Source organism: Balaenoptera ricei, chromosome 2 (genome assembly GCF_028023285.1).
Source record: "Balaenoptera ricei isolate mBalRic1 chromosome 2, mBalRic1.hap2, whole genome shotgun sequence".
Taxonomy (NCBI): Eukaryota; Metazoa; Chordata; class Mammalia; order Artiodactyla; family Balaenopteridae; genus Balaenoptera; species Balaenoptera ricei.
Genome location: NC_082640.1, coordinates 100808526 through 100834662, shown reverse-complemented (window position 1 = coordinate 100834662; position 26137 = coordinate 100808526). Strand labels below are relative to the sequence as shown.

The window sequence follows — 26137 nt, the reverse complement described above, 5'->3', positions numbered from 1 at the left end:
ACTTGTAACAGCACGCAATTTAAAACTTATGAATTGTTTATTTCTGGAATTTTCAGACTGCTGGTAACTGAAACCACAGAAAGCAAAACCACGGATTGGGGTGGGTGGGGGACTACTGTAAAAGAAACAGGAAAGAAAATAGACATAGGCTAATTAGAAGTTATTAGAGAGCAGTTCTTAGCAGTCAGCAGATCACATAGCTGTTGGTATCAGTTTTTCCTGCTGCCTCTTGCAGCTTTTCGTCAGTGATCTCACTCCCATGGCTTTAATCGCCATCCGTATGCGAATAACTCTCAAATCATCTATGCCCAAGCTCTAAACCCATATGTCCAACTTCCTACTAAAGATATCTTGGGTGTGTCACAAGTGCCTCAAATTCAGTAGGTCCAAGTCTGAAAAAGAATCATGTCCCCACTTCTCCCTCCCATCCCAAGTCTGTTTCTCCTGTGTTTCCCTATCGTGGAGTATTGCAGTCTTACCTTAGTCCCCTTACTCTAGAAATTTAAACATCATCCATAATGTTTCTTCTTTTACTCCTCTATCTAATCAATCAGTTAGACTATTCATTGTTCCCTTTTAATATCTCTCACATGTATTTATCTCTCTGTTCTCGTTCTGTTAGTTTGGACCAGGGATCGGCAAACTTTTTCTTTAAAGGGCCAGATAGTAAATACTTTAGGCTTTGCAGTCCATATGATCTTTTCTGCAATCACTGCAGCTCCAAAGCAGCCATAGACAATATAGAAATGAATGGGTGGGGCTATTTCCCATAAAACTTTATAGACACTGAAATTTGAATTTCATATAATTCATGAAATATTCTTTTGGCTTTTCTCTCCAACCATTTAAAAATGTAAAAACCATCCTTTGTTTGCCATCCATACAAAAGCAGGCAGCAGGCCAGATTTGGCTCACAGGCCATAATTTGCCCACCCCTGGCTTAAAGGAACATTTTCTCTCACTTGAAAAACAACAGTAGTCCCCCATTCTCCTACTATCTTACCTGGTCTCTCTAGTCTTGTCTCTCTGGTCCACTCATCATACTGAATGAAGCCAGATTGACTTTTTAAAATGCAAATTGGGTTTCATTACGTTGTTTGAAGTCCTTTAAAATTTGACCATAGGGGCTTCCCTGGTGGCGCAGTGGTTGAGAATCCGCCTGCCAATGCAGGGGACATGGGTTCGAGCCCTGGTCTGGGAAGATCCCACATGCCACGGAGCAACTAGGCCCGTGAGCCACAATTACTGAGCCTGCGCATTCTGGAGCCTGTGCTCCGCAACAAGAGAGGCCACGATAGTGAGAGGCCCGCGCACCGCGATGAAGAGTGGCCCCTGCTTGCCACAACTAGAGAAAGCCCTCGCACAGAAACGAAGACCCAACACAGCCATAAATAAATAAATAAATAAATATTTAAAAAAAAAAAAAAAAAAAAAAAAATTTGACCATAGCCAGTGGAATGTATCCCCATTCCTTGGCAAGGCGCTTCGTAATGTGGACCTTGCTTATCTTTCTAGACATACTTCTTGTCATTTCCCCCTAACTCTCTGTTCCAGCTTAAAACTGCTTAGAACTGCTTGCAGTTTCTGTGATGTGCAGTGTTTTTCACTTCTAAGTTTTGACACCTGTTTCCTTACCCTCTCCCTACTTCCACCTGGCTAAGCACTCTTCTTCCTGCTGGACTTATTTCAGTTATCATCATCTCCAGAAACCTCCTCTCATTCCCCCAAGGCTGGATTTAAATGCTTTTACTAAGTTCTGCCATCTGTAGAATCCAATAATAGCACTTATTTTACTATAATTGCCTGTTTACCTGACTGTGTCTTCTAAATAGTAAACTTGAGTGCCTAGTGTTTATCCATTATTTTATCCCCAGTTTCCTATATGGTGCCCCATAGTACCCTCAGCATTTTTATTTTTATTTTTTGCATTAAAATATTGATATAATTTATAAAATATTGATATAATTGATATAATTAAAATATTGATATAATTCAAAGACCATGAAATTTGCCCTTTTTAAGTGTGCAATTTAGCGGTTTTTAGTATACTCACAAAGTTGTGCAGCCATCTCCCTATTTAATTCCAGAACATTTTTATCACCCCAAAAAGAAACACCACGCCCATTAGGAGGTCACCCTTCATTCCTCCTCCCTTCAGCCCCTGGCAGCCACTAATTACTTTTTGTCTCTATAGATTTGCCTAGTCTGGACATTTCATGTCAGTGGAAGGGCCCTCCAGTCTTTTTTTTCCCAACCTTCTTCATTATTATAGTTTTCCCTGTATCATGTGCTTTAGCCAAACAGTGCTTTGGTGGGGTCTTCATATATGTCTCATGCTTTCTTATATCTTTTCTTATGCCACCTCCTCTATCTGAAATGCTTTTTTCTACTTATTTAGAGTTTTACCTAGCCTTCAATGCCTAATTCGGATAAGACCCCTTCCAAGAAACTTTCCTGATCATATTAGGTAGGAATCATCTCTGAAATCCTACAGTAATTATACTAGTTTAGGTGCTACCTTGCCTACTGATTCTTTGAGACTGCTCTCATGTTTTCTAATTGTTTTATACTTTCCCATCCAGTACCTTGGCACAATAAGTTCTTAGAACGTAGCTGAAAATGTCATGGACACTATGGAAAATAGCATGACAGTTTCTTTAAAAACTAAACATAGACTTACCATACAACCCAGCAGTCTCACTCCTGGGCATTTACTCCAGAGAAATAAAAACTAATATTCATGTAAAAATCTGTACACAATTTTTCATAGCAGCTGTATTTGTGATAGCCAAAAACTAGAAACCACCAAAATGTTCTAAAGTAGTTGAATGCTTAAACAAACTATTGTACATTCATATCAGAATACTACTCAGCAATAAAAAGGAATGAACTATTGATGTATACAACTATGCATTATGCTGATTGAAAAACATCTCAGAAGGTCACATACTATATGATTCCATTTATATAACATTCTTGAAATGACAAAATTACAGAGTGGAGAACAAATTAGTGGTTACCAGGGATCAGGTATAGTGGGGAAGGAGGATAGGTTTGACTATAAAGGATAGCATGAGGGAGATATTTGTGATGATGGAATAGTTCTGTATCTTGATTTTGATGGTGTTTACATGAATCTATACATATGGTAAAATGGCATAGAACTATATACATACACATTGTACCAATGTCAGTTTTGATGTCATATAGTTGTATAAGATATACCCATTGGGGGAAATTGTGTGAAGGGTATATGGGATTCATCTGTGTTATCTTTGCAATTTCCTATGAACCTATAATTATTTCAAGATGAAAAGTTAAAGTTTTTTTCTTTAGAGATTGAAGTGGTATTTAGCATAATCATTTTGCCACTCATGGTGCTGCTTTTGATCAGTATGAATCAGTCTGCATCTTTCAAAATAATGTTACTCTTGAGGTTGACAAGAGAACCTATTTGTAGTGATATTTTAGTTGCATTTTACAATTAGGTGAAACCTGTTTAAGCAAGAACAGAGACACAGTAGTTCTTTGATATCCTGGCTATCCAAGGCCTTGTCTTACTTTTTAAATTAAGTGGTAAGCCTTAAATTGAGTCATATTTTGGTACACGTTTAAGTTCCTGGTGCTCTTGTATACTGGCCCCTAGAGGACAGTGACTACAGCAATGGGTCCTGTGTAGTATCTGTCATCCTGTGGGAGCTTGATAAACAATAATTATTTTTGACTTGGCATTAATTGATTCAGACAATTCTTTTCTTAATATAGAGTTGAAAATCTTCTGGTAAGATTTCGAAAAAACATACTATTAAGCAATATTCAACTCAAACTTAAAAACTTTTGAAAATTGTTATACTATATATTAAGTAAAATGAATATTCTTGTGCAAATTTAAAATGAGTATTACAAAATCAGAACTTATTTCTAATTCTTTTTGGAAAGTGGTGTGGTATGCATAACTTAAGGATTTTTCTTTTGTACTTATGATCAAGCGCAAAGTGAATATGAGGGAAAAAATGTAAATATGAGCAAAACTACATATTCTTTAGTAAAATGAAAATGATTTTTTTTTCAGGTTAAACTGCAGAACAACATATCATATCAGATGGCAGACATACATCATTTAAAGGGTAAGAAACTTAATTACAGATTAAATATAAAGGTCACTAAATGTCTAAAATCCTGAAGAATTAAGAAGTCCTCAAGTTAAACAGCTAAATGAGATAGAATTTTTGAACAAAGCTCCTCTGATGGCAAAACATTTATCCTTTTGTCTTAAGATATAATGAAAATTTTTTAATATTGCTTTATATATAATAAGTGCAAGTTAATATTTGAGGTCTGCATTTTAATCTTGTGCTGTAGACAGAGTTCATGCAATGACATGTTAGAAGAATCCTCAAAGAAAATTGAGGTGTAGCTTTGGAGACTGTCAGATTTCTAGGGAAAAGGTTAGGGATGATTCCTCTGTACTGTGTCCAATCTGCTAAAATAATCCATTCAGATCTAGGGATGCTTTGGACAGATCCTCCAAACTTAATGTTTCAGATACCCCGGGATCAAAGAAACCTGCAACAAAAACTGGGAAGAAACCTGGAGACAGATTTGATAGATAGGTAGGTAGGTAGGTAGATAGAAAGAAAGTAAGAAGACAGATTTTTTTTCAATTAGATGAAGTGATAGGAGATGACTAAAGCTCTTATGAAAAATAATAGGTAAAGAGAACAAGCTCTATCGTCTGCTTACATTACTGCACACTATCACTGGCCTTTGGAGTTTGGGGTCTGAGGACTATCCCGCTTCTCCCTCATACCCTTTGATTACAACACTATATATTTTAAACTTTGCATGCAGTGACTCTAAGTTTATATATGTGGGTAATACTTGCTCTCTAATTTCATAAATATATCTTTATAACCATTTTAAACCTATTTAGATAGAATTAGGTAATATATACATATATTTTTAAAATTTATTTTTATTTATCTATCTATCTATTTATTTATTTATTTATTGGCTGCGTTGGGTCTTCGTTGCTGCACGCGGGCTTTCTCTAGTTGCCATGAGCGGGGGCTACTCTTCATTGCAGTGTGTGGGCTTCTCATTGCGGTGGCTTCTCTTGTTGTGGAGCACGGGCTCTAGGCACGCGGACTTCAGTAGTTGCAGCACACGGGCTCAGTAGTTACAGCATGCGGGCCCTAGAGTTCACGGGCTTCAGTAGTTGGGGTGTACAGGATCAGTAGTTGTGGCTTGCGGACTCTAGAGTGCAGGCTCAGTAGTTGTGGCGCACGGGCTTAGTTGCTCCGCGGCATGTGGGATCTTCCCGGACCAGGGATCAAACCTGGGCCCCCTGCATTGGCAGGCAGGTTCTTATCCACTGCACCGCCAGGGAAATCCCAGGTAATATATTTTTAACATCCTCTTGAAGAAGCCAACCTAAGTTGACTTCGTAATTTATGTAAGTTTTGCTTCTCACCTAGCAAATCCATTAGGAAGTATCATTTGTGTGTTATAACCAAAACATAGGAATTATTAATTTTTTACTATCTATGATTTAGAACAGCTTTGATTTTCTGTTAAAAATTTACTTTTGGGCTTCCCTGGTGGCACAGTGGTTAAGAATCCGCCTGCCAATGCAGGGGACATGGGTTCGACCCCTGGTCCGGGAAGATCCCACATGCCGCGGAGCAATTAAGCCCGTGCGCCACAACTACTGAGCCTGAGCTCTAGAACCTGCGAGCCACAACTGCTGAAGCCCGCACACTTAGAGCCCATGCTCCACAACAAGAGAAGCCACCGCAATGAGAGGCCTGCGCACCACAATGAAGAGTAGCCCCCACTGCAACTAGAGAAAGCCTGCGTGCAGCAACAAAGACCCAACTCAGCCAATAAATAAATTAATTAATTAATTAAAAATTTAAAAATCCTTTAAAAAAAATTTACTTTCTGGTTGGCCACATTTATTGTTGTTGCATTTGTGTCCATATTCTACTCTTTTTGACTCACTGGAGTGCACAGGATGACACAGAAGATGGCACACTGTCAGTGCTGCTTCCAGCTTGCAATTTTTACAAATGATTTTGCTTGTCATTAAAGTATATTTCTTATTAAATAGTAATAGATCAGTTGAATAAGAAGTCCTATGGCTTTTGCTAGTACATGTCAGAGAAAATGACAGCCTACGTTACTGAGTAAAAAATCTTTATTTTGCTGTATGTGTTGAAGTAGATCTTGCGATGTTTTGAAATTTTGATGATAATCTTTAGCAGAGAAAAAAGCTTTGATTTGAACTCATACCGTGCAACTTTTGGTTTTAGTGCAGTTACTGAAGCTTGGATGCTTGAGATTGAATTTCATTAATGTGACTTTTGCACCCTGGGAACTATTTCTACTGAAACAAACTTCTTGACAAGTTGACAGTAAAATCCGTATTTGACTATTTTCATTGACATTAATGTCGGATATAATGGAATTAATACACATCAAGATCCTAAAAAAAATCTTTTAATATTTTCTTGGAAATAAAAGGATTAGGGTTGGTTTTTAATGCCTGAGAAAGTAAATTAACATTCTAGTATACACTGATTTATTTTGAATAGCTTACCTTATTTTTATTCCTATTACTGAAAGAAAATTTGCAATAAAAAATTTCCAGAAGTAAATATATATTTTTTGGCTTTAAAAGGTCATCCTAGAAGTTAAATTGAGAGATTATGGCCATATCTTTCTATAGCATACCCTGATACTACTGTCAGAGCTAGACTACCCTGCACAATCGACCTTGGACCTGATCTCATATTAAGTTACTCTGGGGACTTTCCTGATGGTGCAGTGGTTAAGAGTCCCCCTGCCAATTTAGGGGACACAGGTTTGATCCTTGGTCCGGGAAGATCCCACATGCCGCGGAGCAACTAAGCCCATGCACCACAACCACTGAGCCTGCGCTCTAGAGCCCGCGAGCCACGACTACTGAGCCCACGTGCCACAACTACTGAAGCCTGCAAGCCTAGAGCCCGTGCTCCGCAGCAGGAGAAGCTACCACAATGAGAAGCCTGTGCACTGAAACGAAGAGTAGCCCCCCTTGCGGCAACTAGAGAAAGCCCGCGTGCAGCAACGAAGACCCAACGCAGCCAAAAATTAAAAAAAAAAAAAAAGTTGGGCTTCCCTGGTGGCGCAGTGGTTGAGAATCTGTCTGCCAATGCAGAGGACACGGGTTCGAGCCCTGGTCTGGGAAGATCCCACATACCGTGGAGCAACTAGGCCCGTGAGCCACAATTACTGAGCCCGCGCATCTGGAGCCTGTGCTCCACAACAAGAGAGGCCGCGATAGTGAGAGGCCCGCGCACCGCGATGAAGAGTGGCCCCTGCTTGCCGCAACTAGAGAAAGCCCTCGCACAGAAACGAAGACCCAACACAGCCATAAATAAATAAATAAATAAATAAATAAATGAATGAATGAATGAATGTAAGTAAGTTACTCTGAGCATCCTGCTGTGGTGACCTAGAGCAGCCACACTAGACACAGAGTATCTCTGGGTTCAAAATGAAGAAAACACATGGCAATCAGTTGAAAGTAAAATTGTGATATAGGAAAATTTTGTCTTTAGTTTTGCTTTCTGATCTATTTACTCCCCTCCCCCCCCGTTTTTTTGGCCATGCCACGCGGCTTGCGGGATCTCAATTTCCCAACCAGGGATTGAATCCTGGCCACTGCAGTGAAAGCACTGAATCCTAAACACTATACTACCAGAGAACTCTACTTTTCCCCTTTCAAGTCTTTATTTTGGCCCACTCAAAGCACCAATCTGCTGCATGCTTCATAATCCTTTCCCTGTATTCAAATAGGTTAGAATCTGATATTTTACATGGACTGGAACTCACTCGTACTGATGTTTTATTTTTCTGTCAATTGAATTTTAAGCCTTTTATCTCCATTTAAATGTGAAAACTTTATTTCCTGATAAAGGTATTTCAAATATTGTTAGTGAGAAACTTTGTGGGGAGGCAGAGAAGCCATCCCAAATCTTAAAATCATACTAAGCCTCAGGTTCATTCTGAAGGTAAACTTAGCTGCTTCAGTTAGTTTAATGTGTAGGAAAAAGAAGCCTGAATGAGTCCTGGCCACCAGTTGAGGTCCATTCCCTAATAGCTACTAGGTAGTGCTGATTTGATTTTTCTTTTTTTTTTTTTAACTGTAGTAACTTTCAGTTCTAAAATATTTCCTTCTTGAGTACAGCTTCAGGGAACTGGCTAACACTGTCTGTAAACTACAAGGCTTTTTGTCACTGCCTCCTGCTGGGATCTCATTGTTTCTGTAGACTCAACATCCATAGCTGAGGCCAGAGTTCTGCTACCTCTAGCCCTCTATTTCTTAGTAGATGGGACCAGGGATCAGATAGCAAGCTGAATGTGTTATTCAGGGATACCTGACCTCAGATTTGTTACTTTTATCTAGGGTGGGAGTAATGTGAAAAACTACAGAAATCAACCGTGTTTGTATATTGGAGAATTAATAGAGTAAGAAGAGAAATTTAAAATGTGACTTGACTAAACTCATAGACACAGAGTAGAATGGTGGTTACCAGGGGCTGGGAGGTGTGTGGGGAAAATGAGATGTTGGTCAAAGGGTACAAACTGTTATAAGATGAATAAGTTTTGGTGATCTATATACAGCATGGTGATTATAGTTAACAAGACTGTATTATATACTTGAAAGTTGCTAAGACAGTAGATCTTAAATGTTCTCACCACAAAAAAAGTGGTAATTATGTGAGATGGTGGACATGTTGGCTAATGCTATGATGGTAATCATTTCACAATACGTGAGTGAATCAAATCAACATGTTGTACACCTTGAACTTACACAATGTTATATCTCAATTAAAATAAAAATAATAGAGCTTCCCTGGTGGTGCAGTGGTTAAGAATCCACCTGCCAATGCAGGGGACACGGGTTCAATCCCTGGTCTGGGAAGATCCCACATGCTGCAGAGCAACTAAGCCCATGCACCACAACTACTGAGCGTGTGCTCTAGGGCCCGTGTGCCACAACTACTGAGCCCACATGCCACAAGTACTGAAGCCCGTGTGCCTAGAGCCTGTGCTCCGCAACAAGAGATGCCACCGCAGTGAGAAGCCCGTGCACCGCAACAAAGAGTAGCTCCCACGCGCCGCAACTAGAGAAAGACCGCGCGCAGCAAGGAAGACCCAGCACAGCCATAAATAAATAAATAAATAAATAAATAAATAAATAAATAAATAAAATTTAAAAAATAAATTTAAAAAATAATAATAAAAATGTGGCTTGAATAGGCAAGCATATTTATTACCTATAAGCATTTTATATAAATCATTTACTTTTCATATTTGGTTATTAATACTATACAATAACTATTGTTATGCGTATTGTTAAACTTTATATACTTCAGCAAACGTTCATGTGACTTTAACATTTTTACTTTTTGTCATCACCATAGTTATGATTCCCCAATAAAATTTAGAAAGTAGAGGAAAAAATATGCTCAGAATCCCACCACTAAGTGTAATCACTGGTAGCATTTTGATATATTTTTATTCTCATCTGTTTTTTTTACATGGATATATTTTATATTATAAATATATGCTTATATCTGCTTTTTAAAAACTTACATCACAAGCATTTTTTGAGTGCCTTTAAAGTAACAAGGTTAATTCTGTAAGCCCTCTATGAAAAGTAGATGTTATGTTATAGTTATAATATTGTACATTATGGTTAGATATTATACTTTAGTCTTAATAAGTAGTTATTGCTTATACAGAATAGACCTCTGTTCCCATTTATAAAAATTAAAACTTTCCTAACTATTACTTTTGCTTAACTGCTAAGGCTGTTGGCTAATTTTTTAATCCTCTATCCAAGAAACTGACATTTCTCTTCTCTGGCTGAATTTCTTTTATTTGTAGGGTTAGATGAAGAGGGAGTGACTAGAAAATGTGGGGCCACTGATTATGGATTAAAGGTTCCCAAAGCGGATCTGGTCCAGCTTTTAATTTACTATCCAGTTTGAAATTTCATGTTATTCATTACAGCTAAAACTTTTAGCTCTAGTCTGGAGGTTATAAGCTTTGAAAATGGAATTTTGGTATATGTGGACCTAAACCTCAGTAGCAGAACTAGAGATGAGATCTAAAATGATTGGTACTTAATTTGGGAATCAAGTATGATTTAGAATGAATTGAATTCTGTACCTATAGCCAATACATCTAAAAAATATGATTTTTTTCCCTACTTTTATAAAGCAGTAAGGTTTAGAGAGATAGGTAGTTCTTTTTGTACTATTTCCACAACTTAGCATACTGTCTGCCTAATGTGAAAAGAGGTGTAATTTTTTAATATTTCTGATTTATGTGAAAGCCATTGAGGCTATCTTGTTTTATTGCCCATGCATGTGTATGAAAGGCAGTTAAATGTGGTACTTATTATATAAATTTAACTTCCTGTGTATAATTTTTGAAAATCCCATACCTTCTCAATGGGAAGCAATAAAGTAAACTTCATTCCTTTGATTTTTACCTTCTGTGGATAGAGCAACTCGCTGAGCTTCGTCAGGAGTTTCTTCGACAGGAAGACCAGCTCCAGGACTATAGGAAGAACAATACTTACCTTGTGAAGAGGTTAGAATATGAGAGGTAAGATGCTACATGCAACAAATATTTATGAATCTTGAATATTTGTCCAACTTTCAATTCATTTCTTCCTTTCTGGCTTCTGTTTTTCTTCTCTTCTTTCATTTCACGAGGTCTTTTAAATTCCTTTTCTGTTATCTTTCTATGCCTCTTTGAAATCACTCTCTTTTATTTTGATATGTTGAACAACATGAAAATATCTCTTACAAGGCATGTTGAATCTACCCATGTAGTAGAGTTCATTGTGAGACAGAAAATCTTTCAAGGTCTGAGTTTTATTGAATTAGATGTGGCAAAGACTGAAAGAAGATTCTGTGGTTCTTTTCGAGGGTCAATCCAGAAGATAAAGCTGGCACTGGAAGATGTCCCCAGAATAGCTGAGGGACTAAGCACCAGCTGCTTCTCCTGTTCTGCACTTCAGTCCCCTTGCTTACACCTCTGCACTGTTGGTGATGCGGTTGGGAAACCTCTTAGGGGCCTTTCTAGAATTACTCTTTAAAAGGGTTTATTGTGTATTAAATCAGTTTTACAGTTAAAGGTATTTTTGGGTCTACATACCAAAAATTAGAAAGATTCACTGTATCTTAAACTGTTTATTCATTTCTGAGTTCTTACTCTTGTAGGTTATCAATATGCATCTACTTACATATATGTATTTTAATCTAATAGTATTCAATAATTTTACATATATCTTTAGGATTAAATAAATATTATTCCAGCATGTTAGTGTACCAAAGCTTGTTTAATCTCTCCCAACTGCTGGACCATTGTAGGAGTTTTCCTTTTCTCACTGTTATGACTATCAACTATAAAAATCTTTGTGCAAAAAGCATTTTCTCCCTCTTACATTATTTCACTGGTTATATTCTCAAATATAGAACTTCTGAGGTGGAATGTTTTATTGATTTTGTTGCTCTTATCACATATATGAAAGATTGCTTTGTAAAATGACTATACTAATTTATAATGTAAATGTTTCCCTGGAGCCCCACCAACACTGGCTTTTATAATTCTAACTTAATTTTGCTAGTATAGTAATAAGATAGTACTATATATACATATAAGAAGTTTAATTTGCATTTTAAATGGTGGAAGATAACATTTTTCTATGTATGTATTCTTTGTTTCTTTTTGCATGAATGATCTGTTTGTTTTTGACTGCTTGTCCAGTGGAAATTCACAATCTTTATGTGTTTTGTTCCTTCACATTTTCTCTTGCTGGTTGCATTCTCTCTTCTTTATTAGTTTCTTCCATTCTTGCTCTTCTTATGGTTTAGGCTTTTATTATTGTGTTGAAAGTACTAACTATTTGATGAATCATCTGCTGCCACTCCTTATCAACTCTTATAATTCTAGCTTTTCTTATCTATTACTATATTATTGGTCTTACAGTTTTCTCTTTTAAAGTGTTTTTCTCTTCTGTGATTGAAGTTGACTTTGACAGTTGTTTCTTTATAAATACAACTTATAAAAATAAATTTTCATCTTTCTAATTTCTGTTTTTTAATTAGTTTTATCAATATTTTTATCCTCTATTAAAGATTCAAATATTGTAAGAATTTTGACTGTGAGCTATTTTTATGTCTGCTCTTTGTCCTTCCCTACCCACTCCCCTGCTAACTGAATGCTTTATCCTTATAAATGTATGTTTTCAACTTCTAGACATCTTTGAGAATCAATCCAAAATAATAGTCTAAAAGGATGACTTGTAATTTAGTTTTCAGTGTGGACAACAGATCAAGGAATTAAGAGCACAGCATGAAGAAAATATTAAAAAGTTAGCAGACCAGTTTTTGCAGGAACAAAAGGTAAATTTTAAAAATACTTAAAATATGTTCTTGTTATAAATCTTAAAATTTAGAAGTTAAAATTTGTATTTTTGTTATAAAACATTATATTTTTAAGTATTTTAGCCTGCCTAATTTTAAAAGTGACTTGCAGTGGCTTTACTGCTGAGTAAATTAGACATTTACAAAAGTATAACCTCAACTCTTAAAACTAATTTTGAGCTAAATATCTTTTACCTGACTTTTAAAAATAATTTTTGCTATTTATTTCTCAGGTTGTAAAGTGGATGATCATTTTACTGGAAAATCAATTATTTCCTATTTTATGCTTTTGAGAAATAGAAAAAAATTGAGAAAAATTTTCCATAATTATCCGTCTTTGTTATTCTGAATTCCTTTCTTAAAACACAGAAATGAAACACTAGCCACTACTTTGATTCATATTTTGGGGGTGGCAAATTCTTTTAGTTCATCCAATTCCAGTTGATATATATTATGAAAGTCCTGCTAGAAATGGAGGGAATTTGTCTGAAGTTTACTAGTCATTAGGACATTCATTTTTTATACACTATAATCTAATATCTGACTAGCTGTGCTTTGTATAAAATCTTGTGATTTATTAGAGTTAAGAGAGATTGATTAGTGAAAAATATTTTTCTTGGTCTTCGGCAGCATCTCATCTAAAGGACTAGAAGTTAAGGAAACCAGGTTTTCATTCTTCGCTCTTTCACTATTTTGCAGCGTGATGTTGAGGGCATCATTGTTTGAATCTGTAAAGTGGAATGGCTGCTGCCTGTCTGCAGTCTTCCTTGAAGAGACGTGGGGATAGATTGCTGGAAGATGGCAGGCCTGAGTGAGCTACCTTGGTGGCATTGAGGGCAGTCAGAAGGTATTATTGAAACACTGGATGGTTAGAGGAGCATAGTAGAACACGGAAGGAAGGGGACAAGAGGCTTGCTGTTGCAATTGTGTTATTACAAGCCCAGTATATAAATAATGGGATGAATTTGCTCTCTTCTCTTCTCCCAAGAAGCACGTATATAAGCTTTTTCCTTTTTCCTGCCTAGTGTAGTTCTCCCTTTCTGCTCTTCTGTATTAGGCTATTTTTATATTATCAATTAGCTAATATCTACTCCAGTTCTTCTTTGCACTTATCCTGCCCTAAATGGAGCAAGGTGGGAAGGAATGGAGATGCTTAAGAGAATTTCTCCTTTCTAGGGTGACATACCAGCTGCCTAATTCTACTCCTCATCCTCATTCTCTGTTCTTCAACTACTATGACTAGTTGATTCTGTGAAATTTCAGTTGTTTTTCATAGGAATAAATCCATTGTAAGCTATATGAAACAAGCATAAGTTGTATTGAGGGATTTTTTTTTTTTTTTTTTTTTAACTAAGTACATTCCTGTCTTGGAAATTACTCTGGGGAAGGGGTCAGCAAACTAAATCCAACCTCCTGCCTGTTTTTAACTGCCCATCAGCAAAAAACGGTCATTACATTTAAAAATGGTTAAAAACTCAAAAGAATATTTTATGATATGGGAGAGTTGTAAGAAATTCAAGTCTTAGTGTCTACAAATACAATTTTATTAGAACACAGCCACACTCATTTGTTTATTGCTTTCATGCTACAAAGGTAAATTGTTATAAACCAGAGGAGACTAAGAAGACCTGAGTACTTAAATGCAATGTAGTAAAAAATTAAATAAATGCAATGTAGTAAAAAATTAAATAAAGTAAAAAAATAAAATAAATGCAGTGTAGTATCCTGGATTGGATCCTGGAACAGAAAAAGGTCTTAATGGAAAAAGTGGTGAAATCTAAGTAAGTCTGGAGTTTAGTTAATGTACTAATGTTGGTTTCTTAGTTTTGCAAATGTACTGTGCTAATGTGATGTTAACATTAAGGGAAATTGAGAAATGGGTAATTACTTTTCTATAAATCTAAATTATTTCAGAGTAAGAAGTTTATTTAAAAAACAATTAGGGGGACTTCCCTGGTGTTGCAGTGGTTAAGAATCCGCCTGTCAGTGCAGGGGACATGGGTTAGAGCCCTGGTTTGGGAAGGTCCCATATGCCGCGGACCAACTAAGCCCGTGTGCCACAGCTACTGAGCCTGCACTCTAGAGCCAGCGAGCCACAACTACTGAAGCCCGCACATCTAGAGCCCACACTCTGCAACAAGAGAAGCCACTGCAATGAGAAGCCCGCACACCGCAACGAAGAGTAGCCCCCACTCTCCGCAACTAGAGAAAAGCCCTCGCGCAGCGATGAAGACCCAACACAGCCAAAAATGAAATAAACAAATAAATTTATTAAAAAACAAAAAAACAATTAGATGGTCCCTTTACCAAATCAACAATACTGTGTTTAGAAAGCCATCTTATTTTGTTAATAGTATTTAATATCGTCCATTCACATAAAGGTATTGCCGTTAATCATCAAAGGGACAACATCTTTATTAACTGTTTTAAATGGAAAAGTATTTTTGACCAGTAGTTTGTTGACTTTTAAGTTTTGTTTATTATTGTTTGTTTTATCCACATCAAAAAGCAGTGGAATATTATGGAAGTAGCCTTATGATGTAGCATTATAGCAAAAATGCACAGAGATGCAGGATGGCTGCTCAGGTTGTACCTCGTCGATTTTCTCACCTTTGGCCTTCATACTGACATGTTCAGAAATTTCAGTTTATCGTTTCACTCATCAGCAATTAAGCTCTCAGAATTGGCTATCGCTTACCAAGTTCCCAGAAACTGTGGGAATGAGAAAGACTGTGGTTTGAATCCCTTTTCCACACTTCTCTAGCTTTGTAATCTTGAACAAGCTGCTTAAACTTCTTTAAGCCTCAGTTTTATTTTGTTTATCCCAAAACTGTTCGTTTGTCTCCACTAAAGGATAGACTTGAAAACAATTTGTAAACTATGAAACATGTTGCAAATGTTTGTTGTTGATTTTATCTGCCAGGTACACTGGAATACCTACACCTGATTGTCAAAGCACCCTTTCTTCTTTATTGTGACAAATTCTTACAATTTGGCTCCTATTTTTCTAGATTTTCTGTAGATTTTTTAGTAGATTTTTTTTAAAGTAGATTTTTTATAATGTTACCAATGATTGCATTGCATAGTGCTTTAGAGTTGACAGAACATTTAATGTTAATATTATTATGCATTAAATATTAATATGGCAACCCAAGCATGTGTACTTGACTCCTTGCCTCTCCCAGTTTTCCACTGAGGCAACTCAACCAATATAAAAGAGAAAACTGGCCCCCCACAGAATTGAGTCAGACCTAATCATAAACCTGAAGATTCAAGTTTCCAAGGAGGAGATATGGTTAGTTGAAGCAGGTTACAGGGAGCACTGACTTGTGCATTGTTCTGCCATTCCTTGCTATGCTTGAGTGGCCAGTGCACCTGGGAAGAAGTTTGCCTGTTTTCCACCCTTGCTGTTTCTACTTGGGGAAAAGCCTGACAATGTCAGTAGCCATCTATCACACTTGAGGGGGCACCTGTGTGCCAACCTCCTGCTCTCTGCTATCCTGCTCGATTACAACATATGCCTATACAGAACCCACTCTGCCCACAGCACCCAGGACTGTGCCAAACTGTAGGCCTCCACAGCAACCCACAGTGCTCAGCAAGACTGTCTTCTCACAGAATCACCAAAGAGAATTATCAGCATAGCCAAAGAGAATTATATCTGCCTAAAATTTTAGGCCATTTATGATAGAGACTTTTAAAAAATATTACTTATTCTCTGACTTCATATCAGGTATAAAAACTGAACAGAAAATAATATATCCCACATCTCTAAGTGTTTAGAATTTAGACCCATGGTATGTATTTCAAAAAAATGAACTGTTTCAGAATATTAATAGTTGTGTCAATAGTTTCACATTTTGAACTGAAAAATACTTACTGTTACCAAATCTTAATCTAACAGCAAGAGGCCCACAAGTTTGAATCAAAAGATGGAAATGAATTGGATATAAACCATCATGCAATGCCTAAAAACGTTCCAAAAGTTGCTGAGAATGCTGCAGGCAAGCATGAAGAACCCTCGAGCAATCATATTCCACATGGGAAAGGTATTACTATTATTTTGTGTTAATAGGATATTGACTTTTCTCATTTTGAAGTGGACATTTTCAGTCATAAAGAATATTGTTTGATTACTTCCATTATGATTAGGTGTCTGTTTCAAATTTGGATCCTTTAATAGAGAAGAAAAAACAGTAAGCTTATAGAGTTACAACTATGTCCAAAGCAAGATATAAAGATATTCATTTGATATAGCCTATTGCTCTACAAACTGATTGTTACATTCCTTCAAAATATTTTCAATTTATGTAATGAAAAATATAAAATTATATTTTTTGTTACTTGGGCAGAACAAATCAAACGAGGTGGTGATGCAGGAATGCCTGGAATAGAAGAGAATGACCTTGCAAAAGCTGAAGATCTTCCCATTGGTAAGTAAAAGTTATTAGAATATTTAACTGAAGTGATCATGTTATTTTTCATGTGACTCTATTGTTGTTGTTTTTTTAAAATAAATTTATTTATTTATTTATTTATTTATTTATTTTGGGCTGCGTTGGGTCTTCGTTGCCGTGTGTGGGCTTTCTCTAGTTGTGGCAAGTTGGGGCTACTCTTCGTTGCAGTGCATGGACTTCTTATTGCAGTGGCTTCTCTTGTTGCAGAGCACGGGCTCTAGGCACGCAGGCTTCAGTAGTTGTGGCATATGGGCTCAGTAGTTGTGGCTCGCGGGCTCTAGAGCGCAGGCTCGGTAGTTGTGGTGCACGGGCTTAGTTGCTCCACGGCATGTGGGATCTTCCCAGACAGGGGCTCGAACCCGTGTCCTCTGCACTGGCAGGCAGATTCTTAACCACTGCACCACCAGGGAAGCCCATCATGTGACTATTGTTTTTTTGAGTAACACCTGAGAAAAGTCACAGATATCTGGATGATTGATATTTCCAGTTAACTAACTCCCCATTAGTTGCCAAGATATAATTGTTTTGGATATATTTTTATGAAAAATTTTGCTAAAATGTATAAAGTACTTGTTTTTGCCTTAACAGTCAAGCATAAAGAAAAAAAGTGTCAAACACATTTGAACTTTTTCTTGATGACTCAGTTATTTCTCATGACAGTTATGCTATATTACAGCTATTTATGTTTACTAAAAGTATGTGTGGCTTATTTCTTTCAGGCTCAATGTTCCTAGATTGCTGTGTTGTTGATGTGCTTTAATATGGCATAGTAATACCCTTATATAGGTTTTTACGACTTGGCGTTTCTTTTCAGTTAATCACCCTACACTTTAAATAGCTTATTCACTTTTTTCCCTTGTTTTATGGCTACTTCTGTTCAGTGTATATCTTTCTCTCCATTAATGTGTCTGCTTCTTACCCATTTCCACTTGGTCTGTATCACTGCTGCTATCCTAATCACATTCAGTTTTTTTCTATTTTTCTTGGCTATCATAGGTACCCGTCCCTGCTGACTGCAAATATATTATGGTGGAAAGTAGAAAGAAACAGCACATCTTTGGTCCTTCTTAGCTGTTTTTATTCCTTTTCAATCTCTGTGATCACTTCTGTGGTTATAGCTCATTGTATGTGGCTGAAATTGCTGAGTGTCTGAGGTCCAAATGCATGAAGTATTAGTCCTTTCATTTGTATAGTTTTTTTATCTTCTCAAATTCTTTCGTATCTATTATAATCTTTTGAGTTTCCAATTCACAGTATATTCCCTTGAAATAAAGGTCGGGACAAGAGCAAGAACATGAGTTTAAAAATAAAGAGTAAGGATGAGCATGATTTGTTTATAAGGCAATGAAATTATCCAGTGATTCTTAAAAGTGTAGTCCTTGGACTAGCAGTATCAGCATTACCCAGGAGTTTGTTAGAAACACGAATTCTTAGGTCCCATTCCAGACCTGCTGCATAAGAAATTCTTGAGATATAGCCCAGCAGTTCGTGTTTTAACAAGCTCTCCAGGTGATTTTGATCTTTGCTAAATAAAGTTTTAGAACCACTGGCTTAGATGTAAATTTAAAGAAATGTTGAAAGCAAGGACCATGTATTCTGAATTTTTGCAGTACTTACTCTAGTCCTAGGCTCACCGAGTTTTAGATTGATTTTTCTCTTTATGTTGTGCTTACTTTTTCTAACTGAATGAAAGATTCTTTAAATTCTGTAGTGCTTCACAATTTTCAAAAGTTTCACACACATGATTTCATATAATCCCATAATAACCCCTTTTTTTCCCCCTACCCTTATATCGCTCCTCCCCTCTCCCCTCTCCCCACGGGTAACCACTTGTTTGTTCTCTATATCTGTGAGTCTGCTTCTTTTTTGTTTTATTCATTAGTTTGTTGTATATTTTAGATTCCACATGTAAGTGATATCATATAGTATTTGTCTTTCTCTGTCTGACTTATTTCATTTAGCATAATTCCCTCCAAGTCCATACACGTTGATACAAATGGCAAAAGTTCACTCTTTTTTATGACTGAGTAGTATTCTATTCTATCTCTGTACTTATATTGCCTATACCACATCTTCTTTATCCATTCATCTGTTGATGGACACTTAGGTTGCTTCTATATCTTGGTAATTGTAAATAATGCTGCTAGGAACATTGGGGTACGTGTATCTTTTCAAATTAGTGGTATTTTTTTTTTGGATACTTACACTGGAGTGGAATTGTTGGATCATATGGTAGTTCTGTTTTTAGTTTTTGAGAAACCTCCATACTGTTTTCCACAGTGGCTGCACCAATTTACATTCCCACCAACAGTGTACAAGTGGATTAATTTTTTTTTATCTTTGATTTTCTGTAATTTGAAAATGATATACTGTGAAGCAGTTTTTTTGTTTATTTTTTGTTTGTTTGTTTTGGCATTTATCCTGCTTGGTGTTCCCTGAGCTTCCTTGATCTGTAGTTTGGGGTTTGACATTAATTTGGGGAAATTCTCAGTCATTATGATTTCAAATATTTCTTCTGTTCTTTTCTCTCTTCTCCTTCTGGTATTCTCATTATGCACATGTTACACCTTTTGTACTTGTCTTAGGTATTTGGTTCTATTTTTTTCCAGTCTTTGTCCTCTTTGCTTTTCAGTTTTTGAGGATACTATTGATATATCCTTTAGCTCAGAGCTTCTTTCCTCGGCCTTCTCCAGTCTACTAATAAACCCATCAAAGGCACTCTTCATTTCTGTTACAGTGTTTTTGATCTCTAGTATTTCTTTTTGATTCTTTCTAGGATTTCTGTCTCTGTACTTATATTGCCTATCTATTCTTGCATGCTGTCTGCTTTATCCATTAGAGTTCTTAGCATATTAATTACAGTTTTAAATTCCTGGTCTGTTAATTGCAACATTTCTGCTGTGTGTGGTTCTGAAGCTTACTCTCTCTTTTCAAATTGCATTTTTCGCCTTTCAGTGTGCCTTGTAATTTTTCCTTGATACCTTAACATGATATACCAGGGAAAAGAAACTGTTGTAAATAGGTCTTTAGTAATGTGGTGGTGAGGTGTGGGGGAGGGAAAGCATTCTGTAGTCTTATGTTAGGTCTCAGGCTTTTAGCGAGCCTGTGTCTCTGGACTCTGAACTTCACAAGTGTTTCTCAGTTTTTTTCCGACCCCCTTAGGTGAGACAGGGTGGCTAGAGTGGGCTGGAGTTGGGTATTTCCCTTCCCCAGGTCACTTAGACTCTGATAATGCCCTAGCAGGTTAGGCGCTGTTTAACTAGTTTCTGCGGAGGGCAGACAGAGAACTGAGGGCTTTGGTGTATTTCAAAAATGGTTCCTTTTGCCCTCCCCCTGCCCGAGGGGATGTTTCTCCGGTATTTACTATGGGAACCTAGTTGAGCTCCTGGAGATAAATTTCACAGCTTTGTGGGAGCCCCCTCTGTGACTGAGTCCCCCTAGAGTTTTAACTATGAGTTGCCCATACTGAGCCTCTGGCAATTAATTAGTTTTACAGTTCAGGTTTTGGTACCCTGGCACTGCCTTCTATGGCAGTTTCTGTTCATTAGTCTCTCCTGTAAGCCAAGACTCCCATATTTGCCTGTCTCTCTAATCATGGTGGTAGTAGTTTGACCTGTGTCCTACTCTTTCTTATGGGCCCAAGAAGAGTTGTTGATTTTTCAGACTGTTTAGCTTTTTTCTTGTTGTTAGGATAGAGTGGCAACTTCTGAGCTCCTTATATGCAGAACCAGAAGCCAGAAGTCCTCTGGATTAATTTTTGAACCTCTTTGAACTGTTGGTGCTTTGCTTTGAAAATCATTGTTCATAACAGTTATCCTTAATTATTTAGAGAAGTGTTTTGAGTATAAAAATTATTTTGATATAGTCACTGGTGAAAAGAAACTTTGAGCTGTAGAGTCTAGTTAGACGCAAACACAAAGGAAAGCCATGTTGTATCTTCGTACCTTGAGCTCCCAGTGTGGTCATGCCTTGCACATGGCAAGGTCCCAGTAAATGTGTATGGTCGAATTACCAGAATATCTTTAGCAGTGGGGCAATGGTCTCTAGAGTCAAACTGGTGGATTCAAACCATTGGCTCTATCTTTTAACAGGCATGGGATCATTTATTTGCCCTTATCCTTATCAGTGAAATAGGATAACAGTTTCAACCTCATAGGGTGGATGTGAGGTTTAAACGTAAAGCACCAAGAACAGTGCCTGGCATATAGCCCGTGCTATATAAATCTTAGCTGCCGTTGTTATTACCATGATTATTTTATATTATTAGAAACATATTTTTATCTCCTTGTCACTCCTTTTACTGAGTATTGTCTTTTCTCCCTGAAGTAATCTGTGTCATAATTCTTAATGCCAGTACAAGTTCTGGTGTGTATGTGGGGTCCCTAATGACTCTATAGAGGCAATAATCCCACAGAGGAAGTAGAGGGAAGAACACATCCTTGTATTTTTTTTTTCCATCCTTGTAATTTAAAAACAGACCCTTATGTGTTAATAGCAGTTTTGTTTACGATAGCCAAGACTGTACTAGAAACTATAGCAGAGCAGTGCCGAACTATCTTAAAATACAGCTCTGAAACAGTCAAGGGGTGTATAGCATGCGCCTATGGTTAACATGATGCTTCAGCTTCTCAGCTTCCAAAGCCATAGAGCTAAACCTTAATGGGTTTTGTTTGTTTTTAATGTTGATTTGGAGCTAGCCACAAGATTTTACGGAAGTCTTGTAGTTTAACGCATTACCTTCTTGACCTGGATATTTTAGGCACCTGTGATGTTAGGCAGTTACATATTTATATAACTAGTTTTTAAACTTTTTTAGATTTAGAAACATTACAAACTTACAGAAAAAGATAGAAAATAACATAATGAATAGTCAAGTATCCACTGCCCTTTAAAAAAAACACACAAAAATAATGTAACATTTTGCCACGTTAGTTTCAGATATTTCTGTTATTGATGTTATTGTTAAAGAAATAAAACATTACTGATAAACTGAAGCCTCCCTGTGTACCCCCCAGATCTCAATCCTGTCTCTTCTTCCCCAGAGGTAACTACTGTGCTGAGATTGGTGTGTATCAATTTCCATACATGTTTTTCGACTTTTACTGCACTTGTAAACATCTGTAAAACTGTAAAGTATTGTTTTGTTTGCTTTCTTAAACTTTAAATAAATGATGTCTTATTATGTATTAATGTATTATGCTTTTGAGACTTACCTGCGTTATACCTGTGGCTTTTTAACAGTTATAATTATTTCACTGTATAAATATACCGTAATTTATCTATTCATATATAATAAACAATTAGGCCACTTCCAGGTGTTTTTTGTTGTTGTTATTTCAAACAAATACTACAGTGGACATTCTCATATATATCTTCTTGAGCACCTGAGAGTCTCTGGATACTTCTAGTATTTGATTAGTACATTGAGATTAAAAGGTGAGCTTGTTGCTGACTAGAGGACAGGCCTAGAGATCTAGCTGTCCCAAGTCCTACCCAGTCACTGAGGGTTGAGGAGACCAATAGCTCAACACACTGGTAATCTGTAAACAATTCCCAGCGCAGTGGTTGCAAAGCTATGCACAAGGATATGAACTTAAAAGTAGAATTCTTGCATTATAGAGTACCTTCAGCTTTACTATACTTGTATCAGTTTACACTTTTGCTAGTAATATATGACAGTTTTTGTTTATCCACATCCTCAACTAATATTTGGGTTTGCTATACTTTAAACTTTTTGCCAATCTGAAATGGTACCTTAAATTTGCCTTGGTATGAGTGACGTTAAACATCTCTTCATATGTTTATTGGCCATTTTTGTTGCCTTCTTCTGTGATTTGCCTGGTAATCATTTTTGCCCATTTTTCTATTGGATTGTTGGTATTTTCCTTATTGATTTTTAAGAGTTCCTTAACAGTATGTAATGCAAATACCTTTTCCATATCATGCATATCAACAGAGAGGAAAATCTGATTTCTTACTTGGAAACTTCTTTCTAGTTTTAAGATCTAGTCAATCTCAGTAAAAATTGCCTCTAATGATTTACTCTGGGGAAAACTTCATAAAGATTTTTATGTACCTAAGCAGTCAGAAGTTCTTTTATAATTAATAATTTATAAAGAAAAACTTTTTGGTTTTCTAAAAGTTTGGTTTTCTTTCTAGGTAGAGCTACTCTATTTATAAGATACTTAATTTTCTAGAACAGAAGATTTCTACCTTGGCCATATATTGGAATCACTGGGAAGTTAAAAAAAAAAAAAACCCGATGCCTGAGTCCCACTCCAGAGATCTTTATATATTTGATCTGAGTTGCGGCTAGGGCTCTGAATGTTTAAATGCTTCTTAAGTGATTGTATTATGTAGCCAACCTAGAAAACCACTGCTCTCAGAGGATTCTCTAGATCTGCACTGCCTAATATCAATACATTAGCCGCTGGTCACATGTAGCTATTTAAATTCATTAAACTTAAATAAAACTAAAATTTCAGTTCCTTGGTCAAACTAGCCACACTTCAAGGGCTTAATAGTCACCGTGGCTACTGGCTGTTGTATTGGGCAGCACAGATATAGAATGTTTCCATCATTGCAGAAAGTCCTATTGGATAGTGCTGCTTTAATTGAAACTGGTAATAGGGTTTGTTTCTGGGGAAGAAGACTGAGGATAGAGATGAAAAGGGGACTTTTCATTATATAACCTTTTGAATGTTGGTTTCAAAATTTTATAAGGTAATTTTATTAAATACCTATTCAAAAATAAATATTTTTTAAAAAATTAAAGAGAGATCATTACAGTGATATTTGAGAGGAGAAAAAAGAAGATTATGTTTTAAAGAAGCAGTGTAGTTAATCTTTTTTGGGGGGGCAAAGATTCTTTAAAGTTTAGAGCTTTTAGAGGAAAAATTATCTAAATTTATAAAAATAAACATTAAAATATTTTAACAAATTAAATCATTGTAAATAGACTTTTAGGCATCTTGTAAAACAGAAATTGGCAAACTACAGCTTGGTTGCCTGTTTTAATAAATAGTTTTACTGAAACATTACCATGCTCATTTGTTATGTATTGTCAATGACTGCTTTTGTGCCAGAACAGCAGAGTTGAGTATGGACTACAAGCTTAAAATATTCACTATCTAGCCCTTTAAGAAAAAGTTTTCAAAGATCCCTGTTATAGGAGAAACAAATCAGGTAAAATTGGGCATTTTTTATTGTTGTTGTAGGGGAGAAATACTAGCACAATATCAAATTGTACATATTCCTGGAAACTGCTACTAAAGGTACATAATTACATAAACTTCTAATGATACATTTGGTTTATAATTGAAAGACATTTCTTTCACTGTCATATTTTATGGGGCCACAATTTATATTGGCCACAATTAAGAAAAAAGGAATCAAAATAGTCTTGAACCAGCAAGTATCATCCAGGGAGAATAGGATAGAATAGGACTCAGTGAGTTTGAGGGTTTAATTGGTGCCTGTTTCTCTCACTTTCTAAAAACTATACTTCTAAAATATTGTGTTTTAGTGGTTATTCTAGGGATTACTATATGCATCCTATATGTATCATGGTATACTTAGAAATAGTATTGTACTACTTCATGTAAAATGTTAGAACCTTACAGAGATATAATTCCATTTACTTTGCCTCATTCTTTGTGTGGTTGTTATCATATATGATATTTCTATATGTTAAAAATCCCAGTGTTTTCATTATTACTTTGGTTTAAAAAACCTGTAAGGGCTTCCCTGGTGGTGCAGTGGTTAAGAATCTGCCTGCCAATGCAGGGGACATGGGTTCGAGCCCTGGTCCGGGAAGATCCCACACGCCGCGGAGCAACTAAGCCCGTGCACAACAACTACTGAGCCTGTGCTCTAGAGCCCGCGAGCCACAACTACTGAAACCCGCATGCCTAGAGCCCTTGCTCTGCAACAAGAGAAGCCACCGCAATGAGAAACCCGCGCACCGCAACAAAGAGTAGCCCCCACTCGCCGCAACTAGAGAAAAGCCCGCGCGCAGCAACAAAGACCTAAGGCAGCCAAAATTATAAATAAGTAAGTTTAAAAAAAAAAAAACCTTTTAAGAAAATGGGAGAAGAAAATATTATGGTCTCTTATATTTACCACATACATACTTTCTTTATATGCTTAGTAACTTTATCGTGACTATATGAATGGATTTTGTTGTCTTCTTTTAAAGGGTGCTGAGTTTTGTTCTTGCAGACAGTTAAATTACTGGTGGATCTTCTTGATTCTGTTAGGCTTGGTTTTATGCTTTTTTTGGGCAGGTCAATGTTGATTTTGTTCTTAGTCTGAGGACATGGCCCTTAACTCTAAGGTGTGATCCCTACTTTTAAAGTAGAGTTTTAGCATTTCATTTGAATGCCCAAGATGCTCAGTGAAGATTCTGTACTGTGGGCCAGAGATCCAGTTGTCTCCAAGTGCTACATGACCTCTGTTTTTTTTTGTTCAGCTCTCAGCCCTGCAGCAGGTGCTGTGTGTTAGACCCCACAGAGTCTCATCCTATGTATACACAGCCCAGGTCTTGGCCAGAGACCCAAGGGGAATATCCATGCAGATTTCTGTCCCCCATTTCACACAGCTCCTTTTTCTATAGTATTCTGTCCTACAAATTCCAGCCACCTCAGCAGCCCAGTCTGCTTCCTCTGCTCACTGAGACTGTTCATCTCATGTATATCGCTTCTTTCAAGAATTGGTCTTGTACTCTGGTTGTCCAATGCTTTATCTATTTTGTCCATATTAAAAATTGTTTAGGATGTGAGAGAGGGTAAGTCCAGTACTGGTTATTATGTCATGGCTAGCACTGGAAGTCCATGTTATTCTTTTTAAATTATATAAATGGATTTTTAAGTATGAAGGAATTTCAGTTCACAGACCAGGTCTTAGGAGCCATATGAGAACATCATTTTAATAGTCTCTATAGACATGTACCTATATTTCTTAGAGGGCTGAGATGGCTCCACTGGTCAATATTTGAGCAGCTACAAGCATGTTACATCTGTTTATGTATGCAGAACAAAATAACATAAGAATGTTACATCATTGTTTTGTATTGAGTGTTCATGCTTCTGAATGATTACTATTTTAATGGGTAATTACTGATCAGAGTTTCGTGAACTTCCAAAAACATTACTATAAGTAAACATTCATCAGGATTCCTAAGTGTGAGCA

At 36.6% G+C, this 26137-nt stretch overlaps 1 protein-coding gene across 2 annotated transcripts in view; it reads left to right on the top strand.

Moving 5' to 3' along the window:
• GOLM2 (golgi membrane protein 2) overlaps positions 1–26137 on the top strand; it is a 103889-nt gene that overhangs the window by 35088 nt on the left and 42664 nt on the right. For both annotated transcript variants that reach the window (XM_059913403.1, XM_059913404.1), the window contains exons 2-6: positions 4073–4127; positions 10563–10665; positions 12380–12470; positions 16396–16540; positions 16844–16924. In XM_059913403.1, the coding sequence (XP_059769386.1) occupies positions 4073–4127; positions 10563–10665; positions 12380–12470; positions 16396–16540; positions 16844–16924 (475 nt within the window). The remainder of the gene's footprint in view (positions 1–4072; positions 4128–10562; positions 10666–12379; positions 12471–16395; positions 16541–16843; positions 16925–26137) is intronic.